Source organism: Lipophrys pholis, assembly GCF_963383615.2.
Source record: "Lipophrys pholis genome assembly, chromosome: 11".
Lineage (NCBI taxonomy): Eukaryota > Metazoa > Chordata > Actinopteri > Blenniiformes > Blenniidae > Lipophrys > Lipophrys pholis.
This window is the reverse complement of record NC_137631.1, coordinates 473100-498952: the sequence shown is the minus strand read 5'-3', so window position 1 is coordinate 498952 and position 25853 is coordinate 473100. Positions and strand designations below refer to the sequence as shown.

Genomic DNA, 25853 nt, shown 5'->3' with positions numbered 1-25853 from the left:
TCTGCAGAGGGACTGCAGCGCTTTTTCACTAAGTACCTTAACTTCTGGACGATAAGCTGTACTATCCAACCAACCATCCATCCAACCAACCAACCAACCAACCATCGAACCAACCAACCAACCAACCAACCAACCATCTAACCAGCCATCCAACCAACCAATCAATCAGCCAACCAACCAACCAACCAACCAACCAACCAACCAACCAACCAACCAACCAACCAACCAACCAACCAACCAACCAACCAACCAACCAACCATCTAACCAGCCATCCAACCAACCAACCAACCAACCAACCAACCAACCAACCAACCAACCAACCAACCAACCATCCAACCAACCATCTAACCAACCAACCAACCAACCAACCAACCAACCAACCAACCAACCAACCAACCAACCAACCAACCAACCATCCAACCAACCAACCAACCATCCAACCAACCATCTAACCAGCCATCCAACCAACCAACCAACCAACCATTCAACCAACCAACCAACCAACCAACCAACCAACCAACCAACCAACCAACCAACCAACCAACCATCTAACCAGCCATCCAACCAACCAACCAACCAACCAACCAACCAACCAACCAACCATCTAACCAGCCATCCAACCATCCAACCAACCATCCAACCAACCATCTAACCAGCCATCCAACCAACCAACCAACCAACCAACCAACCAACCAACCAACCAACCAACCAACCAACCAACCAACCAACCAACCAACCAACCATCCAACCAACCATCTAACCAGCCATCCAACCAACCAACCAACCAACCAACCAACCATCCAACCAACCAACCAACCAACCAACCAACCAACCAACCAACCATCTAACCAGCCAATCAGCCAACCAACCAACCAACCAACCAATCAATCAGCCAACCAACCAACCAACCAACCAACCAACCAACCAATCAATCAGCCAACCAACCAACCAACCAACCAATCAATCAGCCAACCAACCAACCAACCAACCATCTAACCAGCCAACCACAAACCAACCAACCACCCAACCAACCAACCAACCAACCAACCAACCAACCAACCAACCATCTAACCAGCCAATCAGCCAACCACAAACCAACCAACCACCCAACCAACCAACCAACCAACCAACCAACCAACCAACCAACCAACCATCCAACCAGCCATCCAACCAACCAACCAACCAACCAACCAACCATCCAACCAGCCATCCAACCAACCAACCAACCAACCAACCAATCAGCTGGAAACTCTCCTGTACTCAAACAACACGCTCCTGTTATATCTGGTTAAATTTGGACACAAAGAGAAAGAGCACTGTTATTTTTCAGCGCAGAGACTTTTCAATCATCTTCTTCTAACTTCACCTTTTGTCCAGAATAAAAGCTTTCCTGAGTCAGGATGACGTAATAAAGACCCGGGGGGGCGGAGTTAGTTCAGGATGGATGAAGCAGTAAACAGCAGTTTAGTGAGACGGTGACCAGGTGTGTAGTAATCAGTTAGTGGAGTTACAGTAACGTGTCATGATGTAACACTCATGTTCCAAAGGTTTCAGTTTCAGAGGGAGCCGTCCCATCGGAGTGCGACCCGGCCGACTCTTCCTCACGCCGGCCGCTCATCGTCATCACGGCGCCGTCGCGGGACGACCTCCACGCCACGCCGTCCAACGTCACCATTGCCGACGCCGTCAAGGAGCGGCGGCCGGCCTCCACCCCCATCGTGGTGGGGAAGAAACTGGTGACCAGACAGTGACCGGGAGGAGGCACATCCAGAGGCTTCCACACCAGGGGCGGCTGGACAGTAGGGGGCGCCAGCGCGTCCTGTGACATCCTGATGAAAATACCACCAGTAAATGGTTCAAAATAAAACATTCATCTTCATTTACTGAAATAAAAGTTTAAGTATGGAAATGTAACAAATAATTTAAAACCTTATTTCATGGGGGAATCTTACACAAAGGTATTTGACCTTGCACAAAAAATATTACAATAAATTAATATTAATCTGTGACATATGCCTGCCTGCAAATGTAAATAAATTATATTTTTAGTGAGCTTTTTTTGTGTCTCACCGTTTGGTTAGTTTAGACTGAAAATTAAAATGTATTGGTTTATAGAAACATGACAATCCCGTTTCTTATGGCCCAAGTTGGTGAATGTTGTTGTACATCATACCTGTCCGCACAGATTATTGAAAAAACCCAACTTGTAAACACAGATTATGAAACAGTTCCAATAAAATACCTGTATAAGAAATATTAAATAAAAATACACGTTAAGACATTATAAAACAATTGCTATCATGTGAACACACATTATTATACACAGATTATATTATATTGTATATGTATTGTATGATATGAAATTCTAAACTTAGGTAAGCCCATACTTCATTTTCGGATGATTATATGGAATAACATGTTATAATGTTTTTGTCCTGCAGGTAATTCACGTCTTCAAATGAAACCCCGGTAAAGTTCTTGGTCGACCACCCACTGACTGAACACTAGTAGCGGCGGTGGAGGCCCGGGTGGCGGGACTCTCTTTGCCCTCCTGAGCTCAAAACGCTTCTTCAGCAGCGGGATGGAGGCCGCCGGAGAGGATGAACCGGACCCCATAAAGCTGAAGTCCGTTAAAGACAATAAAACCTTCACGGTGCCTCAGAATGACCGGGTAAGACACGCAGTTCCATGTGGAGGAGGGCGGGAGGGAGCCAGACCTCATCCAGGAATCTGCTCATTTAATAATAACATGCACATCCGTGATAAAAACCAAAACGTAAATTACGAATTCACATAGTTTCACAAGACAACATAACCTAATGAGAAAATCGGCTACGATTTGATTGAATGAAAAGTTAACGTTTAGGAGTAATGTTACTTTAAATCCGTCTTCCAATACACGCCCACAACCACCAGCTATTAGCAGTGATGCTAGCTAAACAGATTTTATTAAAAGTTACATCCAAGTGTCGAATATCTAGTTGAATTCTGAATTTAAACAATGTCGGTAAAAGTGGTATTCATCCGTAATATAGCTTTGACATTACATTCTATAAAAAAAAAGAGGTTTTGGACCGTATTGATCTTTGACACCAGACTCAGTTCACGATTCTAGTAATTTTGATAAATAGTCCGAAAATACGATGAAAAATAATCTCAGAAGACACGATTGAACTCTTTTCCGTAATTATCCAACCTGATGAAAAATACGGCTGAAGTTTAAATCAGTTGAAATGTGATAATAATTAGAAAAGTGAGAACTTGTTGTAAACACAGATGCTAACTGAGCAGGTTGAACTTCATATCTTGTTTCAGATTCACGTGTTGAATTGAGTGAATTTAGATGAAGTGATTCTAAATATTGATGCACAAATCACTGTTGCGGGATTGTTTGTGGATAATATGGAATCTGTTTAGCTTTCTGCCTCTTACACTTTAAGTATGTAATTAACAAAGTCAGTATTTTGTGAGTTATTCTGTTTGCATGAGATCCAGATGGTGATCCGGGTTATTGGACACTTCAAATGTGAGAATTCAAACCGTCCAAACTCCTCCAGCAGAAAGGTTTCAAACTGTTCACATCTGTAATTCTATTATCAACCTGAATCAGTTTGAATTGTAAACACTAAATACGTTTACCCTCTGAGCACCATCAACCACTCACTCTCTCACTACATCCACCCTCTGGAATCGAACCAGCAACCTTCAAATTGGGAGACGACCTTTCTCCCACCTGTGCTACGCCATGGGTAGTTGTCACATTATATTTGCTGTTATTGTCCAGCTACTGAGCATGTGCAGAACAACTCCTTACTGCGGCGGCGGCGGCGATCAGGACCAGGACCGCTGAGCAGCACCAGGACCGCTGAGCAGCACCAGGACCGCTGAGCAGCACCAGCTTTTCCACAACAGACTGAGTCAGAGTGTTTTCTAAAAGTTCCACCTTGGAAACCGTGACTCCTAATCTCTGATTCTGTGGTGTGGAACAGTAATGAATAGATCAAAGTAACTGTAACACACGTTGGTCGTCAGATTAAAGAGGGTTTAAACTTGTTAATCCAGGCGTTGGCCAGGCGAGTAAAGCTGAAATTAAATGATTACCCTCATTGATCGGGGGAATCATTAGGAGTCGCTGGCTCTCAGACCCAAATGGAAAACGTCTCACGTCAGAAGGCTAATCTGGGGATTGTGACTCGGCTCAGGACGAGGAGTCTGCAGGTGAAAGGGGGAGGAGTCTGCAGGTGAAGGGAGGAGGAGTCTGCAGGTGAAAGGGGGAGGAGTCTGCAGGTGAAAGGGGGAGGAGTCTGCAGGTGAAGGGAGGAGGAGTCTGCAGGTGAAAGGAGGAGGAGGAGTCTGCAGGTGAAAGGAGGAGGAGTCTGCAGGTGAAAGGAGGAGGGGTCTGCAGGTGAAAGGGGGAGGAGTCTGCAGGTGAAAGGAGGAGGAGGAGTCTGCAGGTGAAAGGAGGAGGAGTCTGCAGGTGAAAGGAGGAGGAGTCTGCAGGTGAAAGGGGGAGGAGTCTGCAGGTGAAAGGAGGAGGAGTCTGCAGGTGAAAGGGGGAGGAGTCCAGGTGAAAGGGGGAGGAGTCTGCAGGTGAAAGGAGGAGGAGTCTGCAGGTGAAAGGGGGAGGAGTCTGCAGGTGAAAGGAGGAGGAGTCTGCAGGTGAAAGGAGGAGGAGGAGTCTGCAGGTGAAAGGAGGAGGAGTCTGCAGGTGAAAGGAGGAGGAGTCTGCAGGTGAAAGGAGGAGGAGGAGTCTGCAGGTGAAAGGAGGAGGAGTCTGCAGGTGAAAGGAGGAGGAGTCTGCAGGTGAAAGGAGGAGGAGGAGTCTGCAGGTGAAAGAGATTTCCCTCCAGAAAGCTCCTGGATCAGTTTCAAACATCATATTAGTGAACCGACTCACTTTGAAAATATCAAAACAATTAAGTTTTGTATTTATATTCATGGTTTTTATACAAAAAGAAACAGTTTTTCAATTCAAACTGTTTAAGTTGATAATTGACTCAATAGTTTAAAACACAAACTGACTGTTCAACAATTAAAACTGAAAATGATTCCTGAAACTTTCTATGATTGTTTTAAACATTTCTGCACATGTTGAATCCTGTCCCCTCCATCTGGATCTCTGTCCCCAACCCAAAGACAAGCTGTCTTGTCTTTATCTCTTTGTGACTTCATGGAACTCTTTAATACTTTAATACAACAAAATTCATTTTTTTTAACCTCAGAACAAACTTAAATAAGTTTTAAAGGCTCATATTATATAAAATCTACTTCCTGAAGGTTCTCCAGCAGTACTACTCGTCCCCATACCTGGACTGACGTCCCAGAAGTGAAGACAGTCTGTCCTCTCTGTCCCTGGCTTGTTCCAGGTTTTAAAAAGTGTGTTGCTCCAAGCAGCCAATCAGAATCAAACCCTATATAGTGTCATCGGGGGTTTAGCCAATCCCAATCAAGGTAGGCCCTCCCTTTGACAGACACAGCAGATTCTGAATGTAGCTCCTATGATCCATATATTCAAATGAGGAAAATCAGGGAGGAGCTAGAAACTTAGAATACTGAAGGTTTCTGGAGCTGACCAGACCAGGAGGAGGAGGAGAACAGGAGGAGGAGGAGAACAGGAGGAGTAGGAGGAGGAGAACAGGAGGAGGAGGAGGAGGAGGAGGGAGGAGGAGGAGAACAGGAGGAGTAGGAGGAGGAGGAGGAGGAGGAGAACAGGAGGAGTAGGAGGAGGAGAACAGGAGGAGGAGGAGGAGGAGGAGGAGAACAGGAGGAGGAGGAGGAGGAGAACAGGAGGAGGAGGAGGAGAACAGGAGGAGGAGGAGAGAACAGGAGGAGGAGGACAGGAGGAGGAGGAGGAGGAGGAGGAGGAGAACAGGAGGAGGAGGAGAGGAACAGGAGGAGGAGGAGAACATGATGAGGAGGAGGAGGAGGAGGAGGAGAACAGGTGGAGGAGGAGGAGAACAGGAGGAGGAGGAGGAGGAGGTGAACAGGAGGAGGAGGAGGAGGAGGACAGGAGGAACAGGAGGAGGAGGAGAACAGGAGGAGGAGGTGGAGGAGGAGGGAGGAGGAGGAGGAGAACAGGAGGAGTAGGAGGAGGAGAACAGGAGGAGGAGGAGGAGAAACAGGAGGAGGAGAACAGGAGGAGGAGAACAGGAGGAGGAGGAGGAGGAGAACATGAGGAGGAGGAGGAGGAGAACAGGAGGAGGAGGAGGAGGAGAACAGGAGGAGGAGGAGGAGAAACAGGAGGAGGAGGAGGAGGAGAACAGGAGGAGGAGGACAGGAGGAGGAGGAGGAGGAGGAGAACAGGAGGAACAGGAGGAACAGGAGGAGGAGGAGAGGAACAGGAGGAGGAGGAGAACATGATGAGGAGGAGGAGGAGGAGAACAGGTGGAGGAGGAGGAGAACAGGAGGAGGAGGAGGAGGAGGAGAAACAGGAGGAGGAGGAGGAGGAGGAGAACAGGAGGAGGAGGAGGAGAACAGGAGGAGGAGGTGGAGAACAGGAGGAGGAGGAGGAGGAGAACAGGAGGAGGAGGAGGAGAACAGGAGGAGGAGAACAGGAGGAGGAGGAGGAGAACAGGAGGAGGAGAACAGGAGGGAGGAGGAGAACAGGAGGAGGAGGAGGAGAACAGGAGGAGGAGGAGGACAGGAGGAACAGGAGGAGGAGGAGAACAGGAGGAGGAGGAGGAGAACAGGAGGAGGAGGTGGAGAACAGGAGGAGGAGGAGGAGAACAGGAGGAGGAGAAACAGGAGGAGGAGGAGGAGAACAGGAGGAGGAGAACAGGAGGAGGAGGAGGAGAACAGGAGAAGGAGGAGAACAGGAGGAGGAGGAGAACAGGAGGAGGAGGAGGAGAACAGGAGGAGGAGGAGAATAGGAGGAGAACAGGAGGAGGAGGAGGAGAACAGGAGGAGGAGGAGGAGAACGGGAGAAGGAGGAGAACAGGAAGAGGAGGAGGAGAACAGGAGGAGAAGGAGGAGAACAGGAGGAGGAGGAGGAGAACAGGAGGAGGAGGAGAACAGGAGGAGGAGGAGGAGAACAGGAGGAGGAGGGGGAGAACAGGAGAAGGAGGAGAACAGGAGGAGGAGGAGGAGAACAGGAGGAGGAGGAGGAGAACAGGAGAAGGAGGAGAACAGGAGGAGGAGGAGGAGAACAGGAGGAGAAGGAGGAGAACAGGAGGAGGAGGAGAACAGGAGGACGAGGAGGAGAACAGGAGGAGGAGGAGGAGAACAGGAGGACAGGAGAACTTCAGTCACTAATTTGTCCAGCTGTCTTCGGTGTCCGTCCTGCGTTTCAGTTTGGAAGTTGTCGCAGCGTCCGGGAGTTCGAGAAGCTGAACCGGATCGGCGAGGGAACGTACGGCATCGTGTGTGAGTGCAGCGAGTCGCTCCACCCGCCGGGACTCCTGGACGTAGAAAATAAAGGTGTGCGTTTCCTCCCTGCAGACCGAGCCCGAGACACCGAGTCCGGCGAGATCGTGGCGCTGAAGAAAGTCCGAATGGACAAAGAGAAGGACGGTGAGACACGAGCTGCTGGGACGAGCTGCAGAGCCCAGCTGATCCTGTGTGTGTGTGTGTGTGTGTGTGTGGTGTGTGTGTGTGTGTGTGTGTGTGTGTGTGTGTGTGTGTGTGTGTGTTGCAGGGATCCCCATCAGCAGCCTGAGGGAGATCACCCTGCTGCTGCGGCTCCGACACCCCAACATCGTGGAGCTGAAGCAGGTGGTGGTGGGGAGTCACCTGGAGAGGTACGCCTCTCACCCTCTCACCCTCCCACCCTCCCACCCTCTCACCCTCTCACCGTCTCACCCTCTCACCCTCCCACCCTCTCATCCTGTCACTTCCTCCGTCCTCCGGGAAGACGTCTGACTGTTTCCTGTCTCGGTGTCTCAGCCTGTTCCTGGTGATGAGCTACTGCGAGCAGGATCTGGCCAGTCTGCTGGAGAACATGGACACGCCGTTCTCCGAGGCTCAGGTAGGACGCGGGAAGCTCCGCCCCCTCCTGATTGACAGGTGAAGGTTCGGTAACTCTGATGGTCTCCTCTATGTCTCCTTGGCAGGTGAAGTGTATCGTCATCCAGCTGCTCCGAGGTTTAGAGTATCTCCACCACAACTTCATGATTCACAGGTCAGACACTCGTCTCGTCTCGTCTCGTCTCGTCTCGCCTCGCCTCTTTAGTTGAGAGTTTGTTTCTGTGTCATGTGACTTGTTGATGTCGGTTTAATTGTTGAACTGTCGGCTGTTTGTACGACGTGACGAGTTTCACCTACTTTATTCTGTGTGTGTGTGTGTGTCTGTCTGTCTGTCTGTCTGTCTGTCTGTCTGTCTGTCTGTCTGTCTGTCTGTCTGTCTGTCTGTCTGTCTGTCTGTCTGTCTGTCTGTGTGGTTCTCTTCATCAGGGACCTGAAGGTGTCTAATCTGCTGATGACAGATAAAGGCTGCGTGAAGATTGGTGAGTCATCGCTCTACGGCTGTAATCTGATTACACCCACGGTGAACAGGCCAGTGCTGACCTCTGTCCGATGTCTCTGCTGATAAAATCAAACCTGTCGGTGTTGAAACGTGGCGGCGCTCAAACAGGTGATACTCGTGTTATTTGCTCCGCCCCCCGTGCTGTCCGGTCGTCATGGAGACGAAACTAGTTACAAACTGAAACGTGACACTCTGATAGTCGCTGCAGCTTGTCGAGATCAGAATCTGGCTCCGTTTTGAAAACGACGCAGTTACCATGTTGGGCCACTAGTGGGTGCTGCTGTTTGTTTGAACTCTCCTCCTTCCTCCTGCAGCTGATTTCGGCCTGGCTCGGATGTACGGGATCCCCCAGCAGCCCATGACGCCCCGCGTGGTCACACTGTGGTGTGTGTGTGTGTGTGTGTGTGTGTGTGTGTGTGTGTGTGTGTGTGTGTGTGTGTGTGTGTGTGTGTGTGTGTGTGTGTGTGTGTGTGTGTGTGTGTGTGTGTGTGTGTGTGTGTGTGTGTGTGTGTGTGTGTGTTTAATCCTCCGTCTGTCTCCCTGCTTCAGGTACAGAGCTCCAGAGCTCCTCTTTGGGACCAAGAGCCAGACTACAGCTCTGGACATGTGGTACACACACACACACACACACACACACACACACACACACACACACACACACACACACACACACACACACACACACACACACACACACACACACACACACACACACACACACACACACACACACACATGTTTGAAAAATTCTTCTAGAGTTTAGATATATTTTCATTTCCACTACAGGAAGCTGTCGCTCCCATCAGTCTTCAAAATGTGATTAATCTGGAGAGACTGAAACTCAGGAAACGTCTTCAATCACGTCTGAAATATTAAACATTAAGAGAGGAAGTGATCGACAGGTTCTGACTGTCCTCGGCTCTTCAGACCCGGCAGACCCTCGTCAGAACCAGAAGTCGGGCTGTGACGTCAGCCAGCTGCTAAAAAACAAAGAGAGTTCATACTCCGTGAAGAAGCTGTCGAACTTGTAGACCACGCCCCCTCATACAGGCCACGCCCCCTCAGACAGTTTATTTCTCACTTCCAATGTTTCCAGAAACAAATTCCTCTGAACTGTTTCAGTGATAAAAGAGAGAGTTTTGTGTCGAGCCGCCATGTTGGCTGGTTTTACCTGCAGGAGCTGAGTGATGCGTTCAGGTGCATCATGTAACTCCGCCTTCCGTCACGTTAACGAGCTGCGGGGCTCAAACAGCAGCGAGGCGACAAGCTAAACATAATTAAAATATGAGTGATGCTGGAACGTGCAGCAGCAGCGTACTTCGGCCCACATGGTTGGAGCAGCAGAACCATGTTTCTTTGGCCAGGCGGAGCTGACGGAGAAATGAGGTCATTTTGTTCAGCAGGACCCTGAAGTGCTGAACTTTCTTCTTGTTCTTATGGAGGCTGAATCGGCCTTTACCGCCCCCTACTGGTGGGACAGTGGGACACAAAAAGAACCTTAGAACATGAGGAGTTTTGGGGAACATGGGAGGTTTGTTAACGTTCGGGGAACAATGGCTTTAGCAGTAACTTATCTGGAATGAGTTCCCTGAACCGATACAGAGTGGAGAGCAGAGGCAGACACACACATTCCTCTGGAATTGTCTAGTTATTGTTGTTGTTGTTGTTGTTGTTGTTGTGTTCCCTGCAGGGCGGTGGGCTGCATCCTGGCTGAGCTACTGGCCCATAAGCCTCTGGTGCCGGCCACGTCGGAGCTCCAGCAGGTCGACCTGATCGTCCAGCTGCTCGGAACGCCCAACCAGAACATCTGGCCGGTGAGACTCCGCCTCCTCACGCCCCCTAGTGGAACGCTCTGGACCGACCCCATCACCTCTGAGGCAATTAATCTGCTCTAATCTCACCAAGTCAGGAAGGTTCTGGTTCTGGTTCTGGCTGCAGCAGCAGTGTTGCTTTGAGCTGCTGGACGGGTTTGAATTCTTCTTAATCTCAGAGATTAACTGCTCCTTCAGTAATCTGGAAACTGCTCTGCAGAGTGTCTCTGTGTGTGATTGGTCAGACGCTGCAAGCTCCACCCCTTTCATGTGAACGCTCACACCTGGTCTGGGTAGAACCAGAGAGTTGAGAACCTGCTTGGTAGTAAAGTTATCAGGATCCAAAGTGTCTGGATCAGTTAACCAGGAAACAGATCCTGATATGTTGATCACGGTTCCTAGAACAGGTCTCAGGTTCTAGTACAGGTCTCAGGTTCTAGTATAGGTCTCAGGTTCTAGTACAGTCCTCAGGTTCTAGTACAGGTCTCAGGTTCTAGTACAGGTCTCAGGCTCTAGTACAGGTCTCAGGTTCTAGAACAGGCCTCAGGCTCTAGTACAGGTCTCAGGTTCTAGTACAGGCCTTGGGTTCTAGTACAGGTCTCAGGTTCTAGTACAGGCCTCAGGTTCTAGTACAGGCCTTGGGTTCTAGTACAGGCCTTGGGTTCTAGTACAGGTCTCGGGTTCTAGTACAGGTCTCGGGTTCTAGTACAGGTCTCAGGTTCTAGTACAGGTCTCAGGTTCTAGTACAGTCCTCAGGTTCTAGATCAGGTCTCAGGTTCTAGTACAGGCCTTGGGTTCTAGTACAGGCCTTGGGTTCTAGTACAGGTCTCGGGTTCTAGTACAGGTCTCAGGTTCTAGTACAGGTCTCAGGTTCTAGTACAGTCCTCAGGTTCTAGTACATGTCTCAGGTTCTAGTACAGGTCTCAGGTTCTAGTACAGGCCTCAGGTTCTAGATCAGGTCTCGGGTTCTAGTACAGGCCTCGGGTTCTAGTACAGGCCTTGGGTTCTAGTACAGGTCTCGGGTTCTAGTACAGGTCTCGGGTTCTAGTACAGGTCTCGGGTTCTAGTACAGGTCTCAGGTTCTAGTACAGTCCTCAGGTTCTAGTACAGGTCTCAGGTTCTAGTACAGGCCTCAGGCTCTAGTACAGGTCTCAGGTTCTAGTACAGGCCTCAGGCTCTAGTACAGGTCTCAGGTTCTAGTACAGGCCTCAGGTTCTAGTACAGGTCTCTAGTCCATCAACACACACAAGCAGATGATTGTCGCGTTGATCAAATGAGTTTTGAGCCTCATCAGGAAAATTCTTGTTATTCAGTTTCTTGTTTCTCAGGATGTTAAAGTGTGTGTGTGTGTGTGTGTGTGTGTGTGTGTGTGTGTGTGTGTGTGTGTGTGTGTGTGTGTGTGTGTGTGTGTGTGTGTGTGTGTGTGTGTGTGTGTGTGTGTGTGTGTGTGTGTGTGTGTGTGTGTGTGTGTGTGTCAGGGTTTCTCTCAGCTGCCTCTCATTGGTCAGTACACTCTGAGGAAGCAGCCGTACAACAACCTGAAGAATAAATTCAACTGGCTGTCAGAGGCTGGACATCGACTGCTCAACCTGCTGCTCATGTACGACCCACAGCGCAGGTAATCTGTAATCTGGAAGTTATTGGGGGAGATGCTCTATAATCTGGATGTTGTTGCAGCCAGTACTAAAGTAATCTGTTACTCTGTTCTAGAGCGACGGCTAAAGACAGCCTGGAGAGTTCATACTTTAAGGAGAAACCTCTGCGTGAGTCTGAAGGAGTGAAATCATTCCAGAGCGACGTCTCGTCTCCTCACCCCTCCCCCTCTCTTCACCCCCTCCCCCCTCCCCCCCCTCCTAACCCTCCTGCTCTGTCCACAGCCTGCGAGCCGGAGCTCATGCCGACGTTTCCTCACCACCGCAACAAACGAGCTTCTAATCCGGCCGAGAGCCGAGCGGCCAAGAGGAGCAGAGTGTGAGACGAGGGTGAGACGAGGGTGAGACGACCCCGCCCACACAGCAGCTTCACAACACGCTTCTTTTGAAATGTCAGCTTTTATTCAGTCGGGTTAAATTAGTAGTGATGGTGAGTTACATGGGGGGGGGGGGGGGGGGGGGGGGGGCTCACAGCAGAAAATAATACTTCAAGTGTAAACAGTGATGGAGTGACCATCAGCCTGGCAGAGACGTGCCTCTCACACACACACACACACACACACACACACACACACACACACACACACACACACACACACACACACACACACACACACACACACACACACACACACACACACACACACACACACACACACACACACGATTTCAGTTTCACAGATTATTTCCAAAATCAGCTTTCAGTCATTTACAAGTTTTTCTTAAATCAAAGTGCAAAAAGTCAGTTTTCTTTCTTCATCTTGTGAAACACAGGAAAGGTTGAGATTAAAGTTTAAATAAAAGAAGTAATGTAACAATTTTAAATGACAAAGTTCTTCAGACTAAACACAGAATTATAATTTTGGCCCATTGGAAACTTGAACTGAATCATCTGTTGGTTTGAGGAATGAGGATTTCTAACCTGTTACGTCATTTCATTTTCTGAGGCCGGGTGTGAAGAGAGTCTTGTTGCTCCCTCTTGTGGTGGGAACAGGCATTACAGGAGAAGTTTCAGTCAGTTGTGGGTCAGGTACGCCTCTGCTGTGGAGAACGATGAACGACTTCTTTTAAATAACAAAATAAGGAGCTCTGGAACACAGACATGAACAAACAAACAAACAAACAAACAGCCGCATGCCTGGCAGGAGAACTGAATGTCTTGTTTCTTCAAATTGTCCAGCGGCAGCAGAGCGTATTGTCCCTCCGTCGGAGCGGCCATGAAGAGTTCCTGTCGCTAACTGGAGGAGGAAGATCTACGGTCGCGCTCAGCCCACGTCCTCCAAGAGGATGAGGAGGGAGGAGGAAGGGGGCGGGGCTAGACTCTCAGCCCTCCATCCCAAAGTCCTCTGTGAACTTCTTGACCTTCAGCAGGTCCTCGGTGTTGACGGTGGGACGAGTGGTGGACAGAGAGCGCAGCATGTCCGACTGGAACACACACACACACACACACACACAGTTTTGTGTTTTTTAGAGAATCTTGACGATGTAAGCACGTCCTCACACTTTCCTGAGATTTTCTTCATTTAAAATGGAATAAAAAGTTTTTTTCTGATTTTAAAAGATTTGCTGCGGATCTGTTGTTTCTGTTAAAAGTACCTAGACTGTGTATGTGGTTTTATAAATAAAGTTGAATTGAAGTTACACACAAAGTCTCAAAATGTGTTTTGGTTTTCTTCTTGCAGAGATATTAAGACTGTTTGTGGCCAAACTGCTGAAATATAATAAATCTAAAACGGCTCTTTGTTTTCATATGTAAATCATCCAGTAGGGGGCGACATTTCTCCCAGAACATGCTGGATGGATATACTGTATATGTATATTATATATAGAGAGAGATATTAGATAACATTCTTACTGCTATATTTACAAATATAATAACTATTCTTCATCCAGAAAGATAATTATAAAATATAACTTGATTATCGGAGAAGATTTGACAAGTTTACTTCTTCCTTCCCCTTTTCAGGCATTTTAATTAAATATATGAGGTATACGAGTATACTTAAACATGGATTATATATTTTGTTTAACTATATTTTCTCATCAAACGGTATATGTATATATATTTTATTGTGCGTGAGTATTCCGGTTATGTATGTGATTACACAAAATGTTTGAAATGTCACATGCCTGAGATGAATTAAAAAAAATAAAATAAAAAAAAGGCAACCATACGTGATGTTTGGTGTAATTTTAGTGGTAAAAGGTGACACTAATAATCAATAGTGAAATGAGTGGATATGGAGGCTCCTGAGCAGGTCTGGTCCCTCTCACCATGCAGACGATGGGCTCCAGCAGTTTGTCGCTCGGCACCTCCATCCAGGTCATCTCCACGGCCGCGGGGTCGCCGGGGGAACAAGGGGTCAGCAGGTCGTCCACCATCAGCTGGTTGTTGCTCCGGGACGGACCCCGAACCTGCAGGGCGGGGAGGAGGCAGCTCAACTCCAGCGTGTGTGTGTGTGTGTGTGTGTGTGTGTGTGTGGGGTGTGTATGTGTGTGTGTGGGGTGTGTATGTGTGTGCGTGGGGTGTGTATGTGTGTGTGTGTGTGTGCGTGGGGTGTGTATGTGTGTGTGTGTGTGTGGGGTGTGTATGTGTGTGTGTGTGTGTGTGGGGTGTGTATGTGTGTGTGTGGGGTGTGTATGTGTGTGCGTGGGGTGTGTATGTGTGTGTGTATGTGTGTGTGTGTGTATGTGTGTGTGTGCGTGGGGTGTGTATGTGTGTGTGTGTGTGTGCGTGGGGTGTGTATGTGTGTGTGTGTGTGTGGGGTGTGTATGTGTGTGTGTGTGTGTGTGGGGTGTGTATGTGTGTGCTTGGGGTGTGTATGTGTGTGTGTGCGTGGGGTGTGTATGTGTGTGTGTGTGTGTGTGTGTGTGTGTGTGGGCGTGGGGTGTGTGTGTGTGTGTGTGTGTGTGTGTGTGTGTGTGTGTGTGTGTGTGTGTGTGTGTGTGTGTGTGTGTGTGTGTGTGTGTGTGTGCTGTCACCTTCTTGAAGTGCGTGGCTGACTGCACCTTGCGGACCGGCTGCATGAGGGCGTCCCGTACGATGATGCTGATGTCCGCTCCAGAGTAGCCGTCGGTCTTGTGGGCGAGCTGCCGCAGGTCGACCTCGCTCAGGCTGTGCGGCGTGTTTCCCAGGTGGAGGCGGAACATCTGAGCGCGAGCCGGCTCCTCCGGCAGCGGGATGTAGATCCGCTTCTCAAACCTGAGGCGCCACAGACACCGTCCAGGTGAGGACAGAACAAGACGGAAACAAGCTGGAGGGGGAATGAGTCTGCTTTTGCTCTGGTGTCACTGTGCTGCTCTGGAGTCAAAGTGCTGCTCTGGTGTCACTGTGCTGCTCTGGAGTCAAAGTGCTGCTCTGGAGTCACAGTGCTGCTCTGGAGTCAAAGTGCTGCTCTGGAGTCACAGTGCTGCTCTGGTGTCACAGTGTTGCTCTGGAGTCACTGTGCTGCTCTGGTGTCACAGTGTTGCTCTGGAGTCACAGTGTTGCTCTGGTGTCACAGTGCTGCTCTGGAGTCACAGTGCTGCTCTGGAGTCACAGTGCTGCTCTGGAGTCAAAGTGCTGCTCTGAAGTCAAAGTGCTGCTCTGGAGTCACAGTGCTGCTCTGGTGTCACTGTGCTGCTCTGGAGTCAAAGTGCTGCTCTGGAGTCACAGTGCTGCTCTGGTGTCACAGTGTTGCTCTGGAGTCACAGTGCTGCTCTGGAGTCACAGTGCTGCTCTGGTGTCACAGTGCTGCTCTGGTGTCAAAGTGCTGCTCTGGAGTCACAGTGCTGCTCTGGTGTCACAGTGTTGCTCTGGTGTCACTGTGCTGCTCTGGAGTCAAAGTGCTGCTCTGGTGTCACTGTGCTGCTCTGGAGTCAAAGTGCTGCTCTGGAGTCACAGTGCTGCTCTGGAGTCACTGTGTTGCTCTGGAGTCACAGTGCTGCTCTGGTGTCACAGTGTTGCTCTGGAGTCACTGTGCTGCTCTGGTGTCACAGTGTTGCTCTGGAGTCACAGTGCTGCTCTGGAGTCACAGTGCTGCTCTGGAGTCAAAGTGCTGCTCTGGAGTCACAGTGCTGCTCTGAAGTCAAAGTGCTGCTCTGGAGTCACAGTGCTGCTCTGGTGTCACAGTACTGCTCTGGAGTCAAAGTGCTGCTCTGGAGTCACAGTGCTGCTCTGGTGTCACAGTGTTGCTCTGGAGTCACTGTGCTGCTCTGGAGTCACAGTGTTGCTCTGGAGTCACAGTGCTGCTCTGGTGTCACAGTGTTGCTCTGGAGTCACAGTGCTGTTCTGGAGTCACAGTGCTGCTCTGGTGTCACAGTGTTGCTCTGGAGTCACTGTGCTGCTCATGTGTCACAGTGTTGCTCTGGAGTCACAGTGCTGCTCTGGAGTCAAAGTGCTGCTCTGGAGTCACAGTGCTGCTCTGGAGTCACTGTGCTGCATGCAGCTCATGCTGCTGCTGTAAAACGTGTCAAACCAATTAATTAAATTAACCCTTTATTTTTTATAGCACGAATATTTATTAACAAATTTATAAAAATATATAGTATTTAATTTATTATTTAAGATGATGTTGGCTCCACATCATGACGGGGAAAAGCTCTGATGACTCCGCGGTCGTACTGTATTGTAATGGAACTACTCAGGATGAGTAGAGTAGAGTAGAGTAGAGGGGAGTAGAGTAGAGTAGAGTAGAGGGGAGTAGAGTAAGGTTGAGGAGGTACTGGTGGAAAGGTGCCTAAAGATATGTTGAGTTCAGGGAGTAACTAGTCACTGTAATCGAGTACTAATCTCCACCAACAGAGAAAGACCTCTGACCTCCTGCGGATGGCGGCGTCCAGCACCCAGGGGATGTTTGTGGCTCCGAGCACCAGGATGCCGTCGTTGTTGTTCCCCACTCCTGCACAGACAGACGGTCAGCGCTCGTGCTGCGTCCAGCGCTGCTGGGAACGTCCAGAGAACCCCCGCTGGGCGGACTCACCCTGCATCTGGACCAGGAACTCCGTCTTGATGCGGCGCGCCGCCTCGCTCTCGTTCTCGTTCCTGGAGCCGCACAGCGAGTCCACCTCGTCGATGAAGATGATGGAGGGTTTGTGCTGGCGAGCCAAGTCGAAGAGGTTCTTCACCAGCCTGACAAACACACGGGAGGGCGCCGTTACAGCCGGGGATCACGGGACTCGTCTCTCCGTTTGACTTTTACTATAGTGAAGAAAATCAACGACGCGCGGCTGCAATGCTAACCCTGCAGGAAGCTAAGGAAGTTAGCTTTGGCACTAGCATCACCTTCAGACGCCGTTTTCACGTTTCAGCCAAAAGGTTTGAGAAAAGTTTTGTTTGCACGGCAATGTTTTGAAAATGATGTAGTTTGCATGTTAGGCCACCAGACGGCGCTGTTGTTTGTCTTTGTAATGAAAGCACAGAAGAAGAGACACAGCAGGAGGACTGAGTGGAGAGATGAGCTCAGACTAAAGAGGGAAAGAAGAGTGCAGCGCTCCGTACTTCTCACTCTCTCCCAGCCACTTGGACATGAGGTCGGAGGACGAGACGGAGAAGAAGGTGGAGTTGTTGGCCTCGGTGGCCACGGCCTTGGCCAGGTACGACTTCCCCGTCCCCGGAGGCCCGAACAGCAGGATGCCTCTCCAGGGGGTCCGTTTACCTGCCGACCACACACCTTTCAGTTAGCGGCCAAACGCTGACATCCAGCTTCTTCAAACTTCACTGAAAACAAAGGAACCAGTGGAGTCGAGGCTCAGTTCAGATTACAGCTTCTTCTTCTTAATGGGAAAGACTGAAATATAAACAAAGACCAAGAAACTCAAACGTTTCCTGAACATGTGACTGAGAAAGTTAAGCTTATTCCTACCATTACGCTTAAACTACAGCCGCAGGTCCACCGCAGAGCGCGGCAGAGCAGGAGGATACGGGACGGCAGAGCAGGAGGATACGGGACGGCAGAGCAGGAGGAGACAGGGCGGCAGAGCAGGAGGATACGGGACGGCAGAGCAGGAGGATACGGGACGGCAGAGCGTGGCAGAGCAGGAGGTTACGGGACGGCAGAGCAGGAGGATACGGGACGGCAGAGCGTGGCAGAGCAGGAGGTTACGGGACGGCAGAGCAGGAGGACACGGGACGGCAGAGCGTGGCAGAGCAGGAGGTTACGGGACGGCAGAGCAGGAGGACACGGGACGGCAGAGCGTGGCAGAGCAGGAGGAGACAGGGCGGCAGAGCAGGAGGTTACGGGACGGCAGAGCAGGAGGTTACGGGACGGCAGAGCGCGGCAGAGCAGGAGGTTACGGGACGGCAGAGCGTGGCAGAGCAGGAGGTTACGGGACGGCAGAGCAGGAGGTTACGGGACGGCAGAGCGCGGCAGAGCAGGAGGATACGGGACGGCAGAGCAGGAGGTTACGGGACGGCAGAGCGTGGCAGAGCAGGAGGATACGGGACGGCAGAGCAGGAGGTTACGGGACGGCAGAGCGCGGCAGAGCAGGAGGTTACGGGACGGCAGAGCAGGAGGTTACGGGACGGCAGAGCAGGAGGTTAAGGGACGGCAGAGCAGGAGGTTAAGGGACGGCAGAGCAGGAGGTTACGGGACGGCAGAGCAGGAGGTTAAGGGACGGCAGAGCAGGAGGTTACGGGACGGCAGAGCGCGGCAGAGCAGGAGGTTACGGGACGGCAGAGCGTGGCAGAGCAGGAGGTTACGGGACGGCAGAGCAGGAGGTTACGGGACGGCAGAGCGCGGCAGAGCAGGAGGTTACGGGACGGCAGAGCAGGAGGTTACGGGACGGCAGAGCGCGGCAGAGCAGGAGGATACGGGACGGCAGAGCAGGAGGTTACGGGACGCAGAGCGTGGCAGAGCAGGAGGTTACGGGACGGCAGAGCAGGAGGTTACGGGACGGCAGAGCGCGGCAGAGCAGGAGGTTACGGGACGGCAGAGCAGGAGGTTACGGGACGGCAGAGCAGGAGGTTAAGGGACGGCAGAGCAGGAGGTTAAGGGACGGCAGAGCAGGAGGTTACGGGACGGCAGAGCAGGAGGTTAAGGGACGGCAGAGCAGGAGGTTACGGGACGGCAGAGCAGGAGGTTACGGGACGGCAGAGCGCACCCAGGACCAACTCTGTCTCGCCGTCCACCACAGAAAGGACGGTGAAATGTAGGCGGGGTTGAGAACGACTCAGAGTCCAGAGGAGAACCTGGAAGGGAGTCGTTCTCTGTGACTCAGGTTAAACTTTAACAGCAGCGTCCTGTTCCTGCTGATCCTCCTCCTGTTCCTCCTGTTCTCCTCCTCCTCCTGTTCTCCTCCTCCTCCTGTTCCTCCTGTCCTCCTCCTCCTGTTCCTCCTGTTCTCCTCCTCCTCCTGTTCACCTCCTCCTCCTGTTCTCCTCCTCCTCCTGTTCCTCCTGTTCTCCTCCTCCTCCTGTTCCTCCTGTCCTCCTCCTCCTGTTCCTCCTGTTCTCCTCCTCCTCCTGTTCCTCCTGTTCACCTCCTCCTCCTGTTCTCCTCCTCCTCCTGTTCCTGTTGATCCTCCTCCTGTTCCTCCTGTTCTCCTCCTCTTCACCTCCTCCTGTTCTCCTCCTCCTGTTCACCTCCTCCTCCTCCTCCTGGTCTCCTCCTCCTCCTCCTCCTGTTCTCCTCCTCCTCCTCCTCCTGTTCACCTCCTCCTCCTCCTGTCCTCCTCCTCCTCCTCCTGTTCTCCTCCTCCTCCTCCTGTTCTCCTCCTCCTCCTCCTCCTGTTCTCCTCCTCCTGTTCTCCTCCTCCTCCTCCTGTTCTCCTCCTCCTCCTCCTCCTCCTCCTCCTCCTGTTCTCCTCCTCCTCCTGTTCCTCCTGTTCACCTCCTCCTCCTGTTCTCCTCCTCCTCCTGTTCCTGTTGATCCTCCTCCTGTTCCTCCTGTTCTCCTCCTCTTCACCTCCTCCTGTTCTCCTCCTCCTGTTCACCTCCTCCTCCTCCTCCTGGTCTCCTCCTCCTCCTCCTCCTGTTCTCCTCCTCCTCCTCCTCCTGTTCACCTCCTCCTCCTCCTGTCCTCCTCCTCCTCCTCCTGTTCTCCTCCTCCTCCTCCTGTTCTCCTCCTCCTCCTCCTCCTCCTCCTGTTCTCCTCCTCCTGTTCTCCTCCTCCTCCTCCTGTTCTCCTCCTCCTCCTCCTCCTCCTCCTCCTCCTGTTCTCCTCCTCCTCCTTGTCTGGTCGGTCCAGAAACCTTCAGTATTCTAAGTTTCTAGCTCCTCCTTGATTTTCCTCATTTGAATATTGGATCATAGGAGCTGCATTCAGAATCTGCTGTGTCTGTGTGAGCTGGACTGGCTCCGCCCACACATGCCCATCTTGGGAAGAGGAGGAAGTACTTCCTCTCGTGGTGCCATGTGCCAGAGCAGAGCTGCCTGACTGTGGGAGGAGTCAAAGGGAGGGCCTACCTTGATTGGGATTGGCTAAACCCCCGATGACACTATATAGGGTTTGATTTCTGATTGGCTGCTTGGAGCAACACACTTTTTAAAAGCTGAAACAAGCCAGGGACAGAGAGGACAGACTGTCTTCACTTCTGGGACGTCAGTCCAGGTATGGGGACGAGTAGTCCTGCTGGAGAACCTTCAGGAAGTAGATTTTATATAATATGAGCCTTTCAGTGTTTTGTTGAAAAAGAAGTTGAGCTGCGATTCTAGTCTGAACTCTACTGAGGATTCTACTTTGTTGGTTCACACACGTCATTCTGAGCCTCGTTTACACGACAAAGTGAAAGAAAACTAAAAGTTCTTGTGTTTTCACTTCACAAAAGTTTCTCGTTTACGTGGCAACATCTTGAATAGGATGCATGTTTCCATGGAAACAGCAGAAATGCTGAAAATGATTTCATGCAGAGCAACGAGACGATTCAGAGTTTTCACTAGAGAACATGGTGTAAAGGGGCCTGAGGTGTCCTGGGACCCACCGGTGAACAGGTGGGGGAACTTGATGGGCAGGATGACGGCTTCCTTCAGCGCTTCCTTGGCTCCCTCCAGGCCAGCCACGTCGTTCCACCTCACGTTGGGCTTCTCCATCACGATGGCACCTGCAGCCAGAGGAGAGCATCCAGAGGAGCCCCACCCAGAAACACTTTCACACTAAACCACTGAAACCGTTTTCTGAAGCAGCTTTGGAACGAGGCTGTGAATGCTGACCGACAGGCTCAAACATTCACAATCACGTCTCAGATCACAAAGAAAAACCTATTGCAGTTTGAAGATTTACACTTAAAGGGACTAAATGAATGAAGAGAAGCTCCACAGCCTCCAGAATAAAAGCATGGAGGCCGGGAGCAGCTGGAGGAAACACCAGTAAACTGAATCTATTCACCAGCAAACTGAATCTGTTCACCAGTAAACTGAATCTATTCACCAGCAAACTGAATCTGTTCACCAGTAAACTGAATCTGTTCACCAGTAAACTGAATCTGTTCACCAGTAAACTGAATCTATTCACCAGTAAACTGAATCTGTTCACCAGTAAACTGAATCTGTTCACCAGTAAACTGAATCTATTCACCAGTAAACTGAATCTGTTCACCAGTAAACTGAATCTGTTCACCAGTAAACTGAATCTATTCACCAGTAAACTGAATCTGTTCACCAGTAAACTGAATCTGTTCACCAGTAAACTGAATCTATTCACCAGTAAACTGAATCTGTTCACCAGTAAACTGAATCTGTTCACCAGTAAACTGAATCTATTCACCAGTAAACTGAATCTGTTCACCAGTAAACTGAATCTATTCACCACATTGAACAGAAAACTCCTCAAACAGAAATTCTACACACAGACTTCACTTGGATTTCTGTGTTTCAGCTTCTAAAAGTGAATCCAACTTCAAAACAATAAAGATCACTGATATCGCCAAGACGCCACACTGCCACCTTCAGGCCAAACTGAGGAATTACAACTGCAGATACATACATACATACATACATACATACATACATACATACATACATACATACATACATACATACATACATACATACATACATACATACTCACCCATCAGCTGCTCCTGCAGCTTCTTCTTCTCAGGGTTTTCTCCTTCGCTGTCGCTGTCGCTCCTACACACACACACACACACACACACACACACACACACACACACACACACACACACACACACACACACACACACACACACACACACACACACACACACACACACACACACACACACACACACGTCAACACCAGAGTGTGTGTGTGTGTGTGTGTGTGTGTGTGTGTGTGTGTGTGTGTGTGAGCAGCAGCTCACTTGTCGTTGCTCTGCGCCTCCTTCACGGGCTTCTTGCCCTGCTTGTCCTTGTTCTTCAGGTAGTCCTTGAGCTTCTCGGCCCGGTCCAGGTACTGCATGCACTTGGCCCGGATGCTCTCCTTGGCCTTGTCGCTGTGCGCCTCATCTGGAAGGAAACGCTCAGCTCACTTATTCAAACCAACATCTTCCTTTGTTTCACTCTCCCATCCTCCCAGACTTCGGTCCTCATCACATGATCATCAGTGTGACTGGATCACCAGTGGAGGATCACCAGGTCCCGTTTCCACCGACTCTGAACGAAGTGATGGGACCTGAGAAAGGTGCTGCGGCGCTCACATTTGATGGCGTGCAGGAAATACTCCACGGCGTGCTGGTACAGGCGCAGAGCCTCCTCATAGTTCTTGGCCTTGTCCTCCTCGGTGGCTTTGGTGACCAGATCGATCGCTTTCTGCAGGAAACAGCAGGACCAGAGCGGCGTTATGACAGAGAGGAGACTCTGGGACATGAAGCCTCACCGCAGCTCTTAAAGGCACAAAACAGATTAGATTAGATTATAGACACGACATTGTGTTGATTCATTTCATCATTCATTAAAAAAACTAACATATTATTTTATTCTTGAATTGATATTATTTTTTGTTAAGTTTGTGTTTGAAATCAGATCAAAAATCTGCAGGATAATTTTATATTTATTTATTTTCATTTGTTTTGATTTAATCATTTAGTTTAAATATTTATTGATTTTTATTTTTTGATTCACAACTTTCACCAAAATAACAATAAACTCTGTGTTCAATCATTTATTGTTGTTATTTCTAATATAATAGTCTTGTTTTTGTTATTTCATCTGTGTATTTTGTAATTCTTTTAAAAAAAGTGTTCAAACTGTCTAAAATGTTTTAATAGTATTTTTTTCTTTGTTTTGTGATAACCTGTCGTAAAAGTAACATCATATTAATCTTTTCCAATGCGCTGCATAAAAAAAAGTCAAAAAACTGGAAACATTTAGAACAAATTTATAAGAATCTGACTCTGATTGTTCTTCATGGTTTTTCAGATGGAACCTGTCAGGTCACAGAGCGTAAAGTACATCAGCTCTAAATGTGAGAACAACAAAGAAAACATCTCTGACATATCAGAAGAGGTTTCTAACAAAGCATAAAAACTCTTTTTCTGTTGGTTTGACTTTTTAGAACAAAAGGCAGAGATGATCTGTGGAAATATCTGGAACCCAAACAAGATGTCAGGATGATCAGATGTCATATTTAGTTACTGCAGTTTTCCAGCCTCCAGGGTGGAGATCAGGGTGGAGATCAGCCTCCAGGGTGGAGATCAGGGTGGAGATCAGCCTCCAGGGTGGAGATCAGCCTCCAGGGTGGAGATCAGGGTGGAAATCAGCCTCCAGGTGAGGCTGTAGTGAAGCTGCAGGCAGGGTTTCGGTGGGTGGAGATGAATAAATAAATAACACACGTGTCTGTGAGCACGTGACACCCCAGAAGCCTGAACTCGTCCTGGAGCCTCGTTGATCAAAACAACAGAAACGAGTTAAAAAGCGCGCGATGCTATAAAGAGTAATGCTAACAGGCCCGGCTAACGGCGACACGTCCCGTCAGAAACAGCCCGTAATTCACCAACCAGCAGCTCTGATAACCAATATAATCCTCCAACACGCTGGATTTAACCACCTTCTGTTCAATAAATGGTAGTTTAGCCGCGCCAAACGCTAATTTCACTGTAAACTGCGCACGCTAACTCCGTTAGCATCAGCTGTTTGATTCACATTGACGTCGCATTAGCATTTAGCTTCACTTAGCTTAACTCCCATGACAGAAACGACTAAAACGTTTTTAAAAACACTCAATGTTGTTGCAACTGTGTCCAATAAAACTGTTGGTTTATCTTCGGGTTGCGAGCATCGTTGTTTTGATTGGGAATCATCACGTTAATACTCGTAAAATGACCAAATAACACCGGATGTGGTATATTACAAGACTTTATGTCTGGTCATGACTCCATTCATGATACCGAGTGTTTTCTGTCTTATTCACAGGGATACAATTGATTTACTTAGATCACTTTGGCCTGACAGGTGTTTCACAGAGTTCTGCATTCGGAGAATCGTGTCCCTCTGCGGGGGCGCGCACCGAGTTTGACCGCACCAAGACTTTGTAGAGATTTCTGAGGAGATTACTCTCAGATTACTCTGATTACTCTCTTCATACATGAAAATAACCTGAGTCAGATTTATTAATGATGGCAAACTGCACACAGATTAGAAATCTGGTGATAAAAGTCACTGATCGTCAATAAATACTCTTTACAAAGTGATTTTGGCAGAGGCGTGCTTAAAATGTGATTAAAAATATATATATTAGTATTGTGTGAAATGATTTTAAACAAGACTTTGATTTTAAAGCAGGTCAGCTCTGTTAATACATGTTATTGTTAAGCTGCTGTAGGTTTGGACTTTTTCAGACACTGTCCCTCAGAGAGGCACAGAGGGTCCTGCTCAGGGACCCCCAGTGCATGTTTTTGGGAATGTGGGAGGAAACCAGAGTACCTGGAGGAAAACCCACGCACACACAGGGAGAACATGCAAACTCCGGGCCATATTTGAACCCTCGGCCGTCTTGCTGTGAGGCGAGTGCTCACCACCGCTCCACCGTGCAGGATCATGATCATTGTCCGAGCAAAGCACCTTGTGCTGTTTAACCTCCAATCAACTAATCTCATATATTTATTTTTTTACATTTTTACTAGATGAAAATACAAAAAAAAAAAAAGGAATTAGGAATAAGTAATGTCATTGTGGGTAAATACTGTAAAATTCCTGATCCATAATGGACATTTTCTAAAACAGCGTTGAATTGTTTGGCACATAATTTCTTACTTAAATAAGTATTCTGCATGACTGTAGATGGGCTGTTGTGGACATTGATTGATTTCTGCCTTTATCAGTTAAAAATCAGCAGAGCAGCTGTGATGTATTTTCAGATAATGTAGATGTTTTTATACAAGTTATGGAAAAAGGATTTATATATTTGTATGTGTGCGCGTGCCCGTGGATAAACAGGTGTATAGATACTCAAATTAGTACAATTTTCTTTTTTAAAACGTGTATTTTGAAAGTGTTTGACATGTTATTATACAATTGATAGTAGTAATAATAACTATTGTTGAGAACTGAATTGCTAAAATAGATTTTTAGTTTAAAACAAGCATATGTTTTATCTGAAGAAGCTGAAAAAAAAAATACAATTGATTTACACGCTTGTGGCGTGCGCGCTCCCGCCCCCTCAGCTCGTTGCGTGCACGCTCCCGCCTCCCCCGCGGGGCAGTGCTCGGGTGCTAGCGTTAGCCTGCTAACAGCTAGCCGTACCTGTAATGTTGACGTTGTCATTTCATCTCAGTCGTCGTCTGTCCGTCTTCCAGAGTCTGTCCGCGGTCAACAGGTGAAGCGGTTAGCGGCGCGGTGAGCAGAGGAGCCGGTTCGACCCCGACATGTCCAGAAGGAAACAAAACGACACTGCAGGAACATCCGAATATCCCTCCTTTCTCCTTTCCTATCCACTTGTCCTTAACCCCGTGATGACGTCACAGGGTTAAGGAAATATGTTGGGAAGCTTCCTAAAGGCGTTAGGGAAAGGCGATGACGTTGTTATGACCGTCGCACCGCACTTTCACTAGAT

General features: G+C 49.1%; 2 protein-coding genes across 13 annotated transcripts in view; one reads left to right on the top strand and one right to left on the bottom strand.

Annotated features, from left to right (window-relative positions):
* Positions 1 to 13579, top strand: part of cdk10 (cyclin dependent kinase 10) — an 18170-nt gene extending 4591 nt beyond the window's left edge. Inside the window, exons 1-16 of one of the 12 annotated variants that reach the window (XM_080475680.1) lie at positions 1379 to 1484; positions 1556 to 1848; positions 2443 to 2672; positions 7291 to 7363; positions 7439 to 7510; positions 7635 to 7737; positions 7883 to 7964; positions 8050 to 8117; positions 8390 to 8442; positions 8777 to 8846; positions 9012 to 9071; positions 10153 to 10276; positions 11752 to 11891; positions 11984 to 12036; positions 12151 to 12255; positions 13106 to 13571. In XM_080475680.1, coding sequence (XP_080331806.1) covers positions 2583 to 2672; positions 7291 to 7363; positions 7439 to 7510; positions 7635 to 7737; positions 7883 to 7964; positions 8050 to 8117; positions 8390 to 8442; positions 8777 to 8846; positions 9012 to 9071; positions 10153 to 10276; positions 11752 to 11891; positions 11984 to 12036; positions 12151 to 12248 — 1086 coding nt within the window. In that variant the 5' untranslated portion in view covers positions 1379 to 1484; positions 1556 to 1848; positions 2443 to 2582 and the 3' untranslated portion in view covers positions 12249 to 12255; positions 13106 to 13571. Of the gene's footprint in view, positions 1 to 1378; positions 1485 to 1548; positions 1856 to 2442; positions 2673 to 7290; positions 7364 to 7438; positions 7511 to 7634; positions 7738 to 7882; positions 7965 to 8049; positions 8118 to 8389; positions 8443 to 8776; positions 8847 to 9011; positions 9072 to 10152; positions 10340 to 11751; positions 11892 to 11983; positions 12037 to 12150; positions 12267 to 13105 lie in introns of those variants that run through there. The other 11 variants (XM_080475674.1, XM_080475673.1, XM_080475679.1 and 8 more) reach the window with 11 other exon arrangements.
* On the bottom strand, positions 12535 to 25853 carry vps4a (vacuolar protein sorting 4 homolog A). The gene is made up of 11 exons (XM_080475667.1): positions 25544 to 25853; positions 22501 to 22612; positions 22165 to 22309; positions 21909 to 21970; positions 20824 to 20943; positions 17405 to 17561; positions 16887 to 17035; positions 16724 to 16805; positions 14908 to 15127; positions 14200 to 14340; positions 12535 to 13350 (listed from the first exon to the last, which is right to left on the bottom strand). Exons 1-11 carry the CDS (start codon positions 25562 to 25564, stop codon positions 13249 to 13251), a joined length of 1311 nt encoding a protein of 436 aa, XP_080331793.1. The 5' UTR covers positions 25565 to 25853; the 3' UTR covers positions 12535 to 13248.

Bases quoted from the DNA above. Each gene is read 5' to 3' on its own strand.
- vps4a (XM_080475667.1), bottom strand. From the start codon at position 25,564: ATGACAACGTCAACATTACAG. The intron at 21,971-22,164 runs GTGAGCTGCTGC...GTGTGTGTGTAG, and splicing joins GAGGCGCAGAGCAACGACAA to GAGCGACAGCGACAGCGAAG. The intron at 16,806-16,886 runs GTGAGTCCGCCC...CTGTCTGTGCAG, and splicing joins GTTCCTGGTCCAGATGCAGG to GAGTGGGGAACAACAACGAC.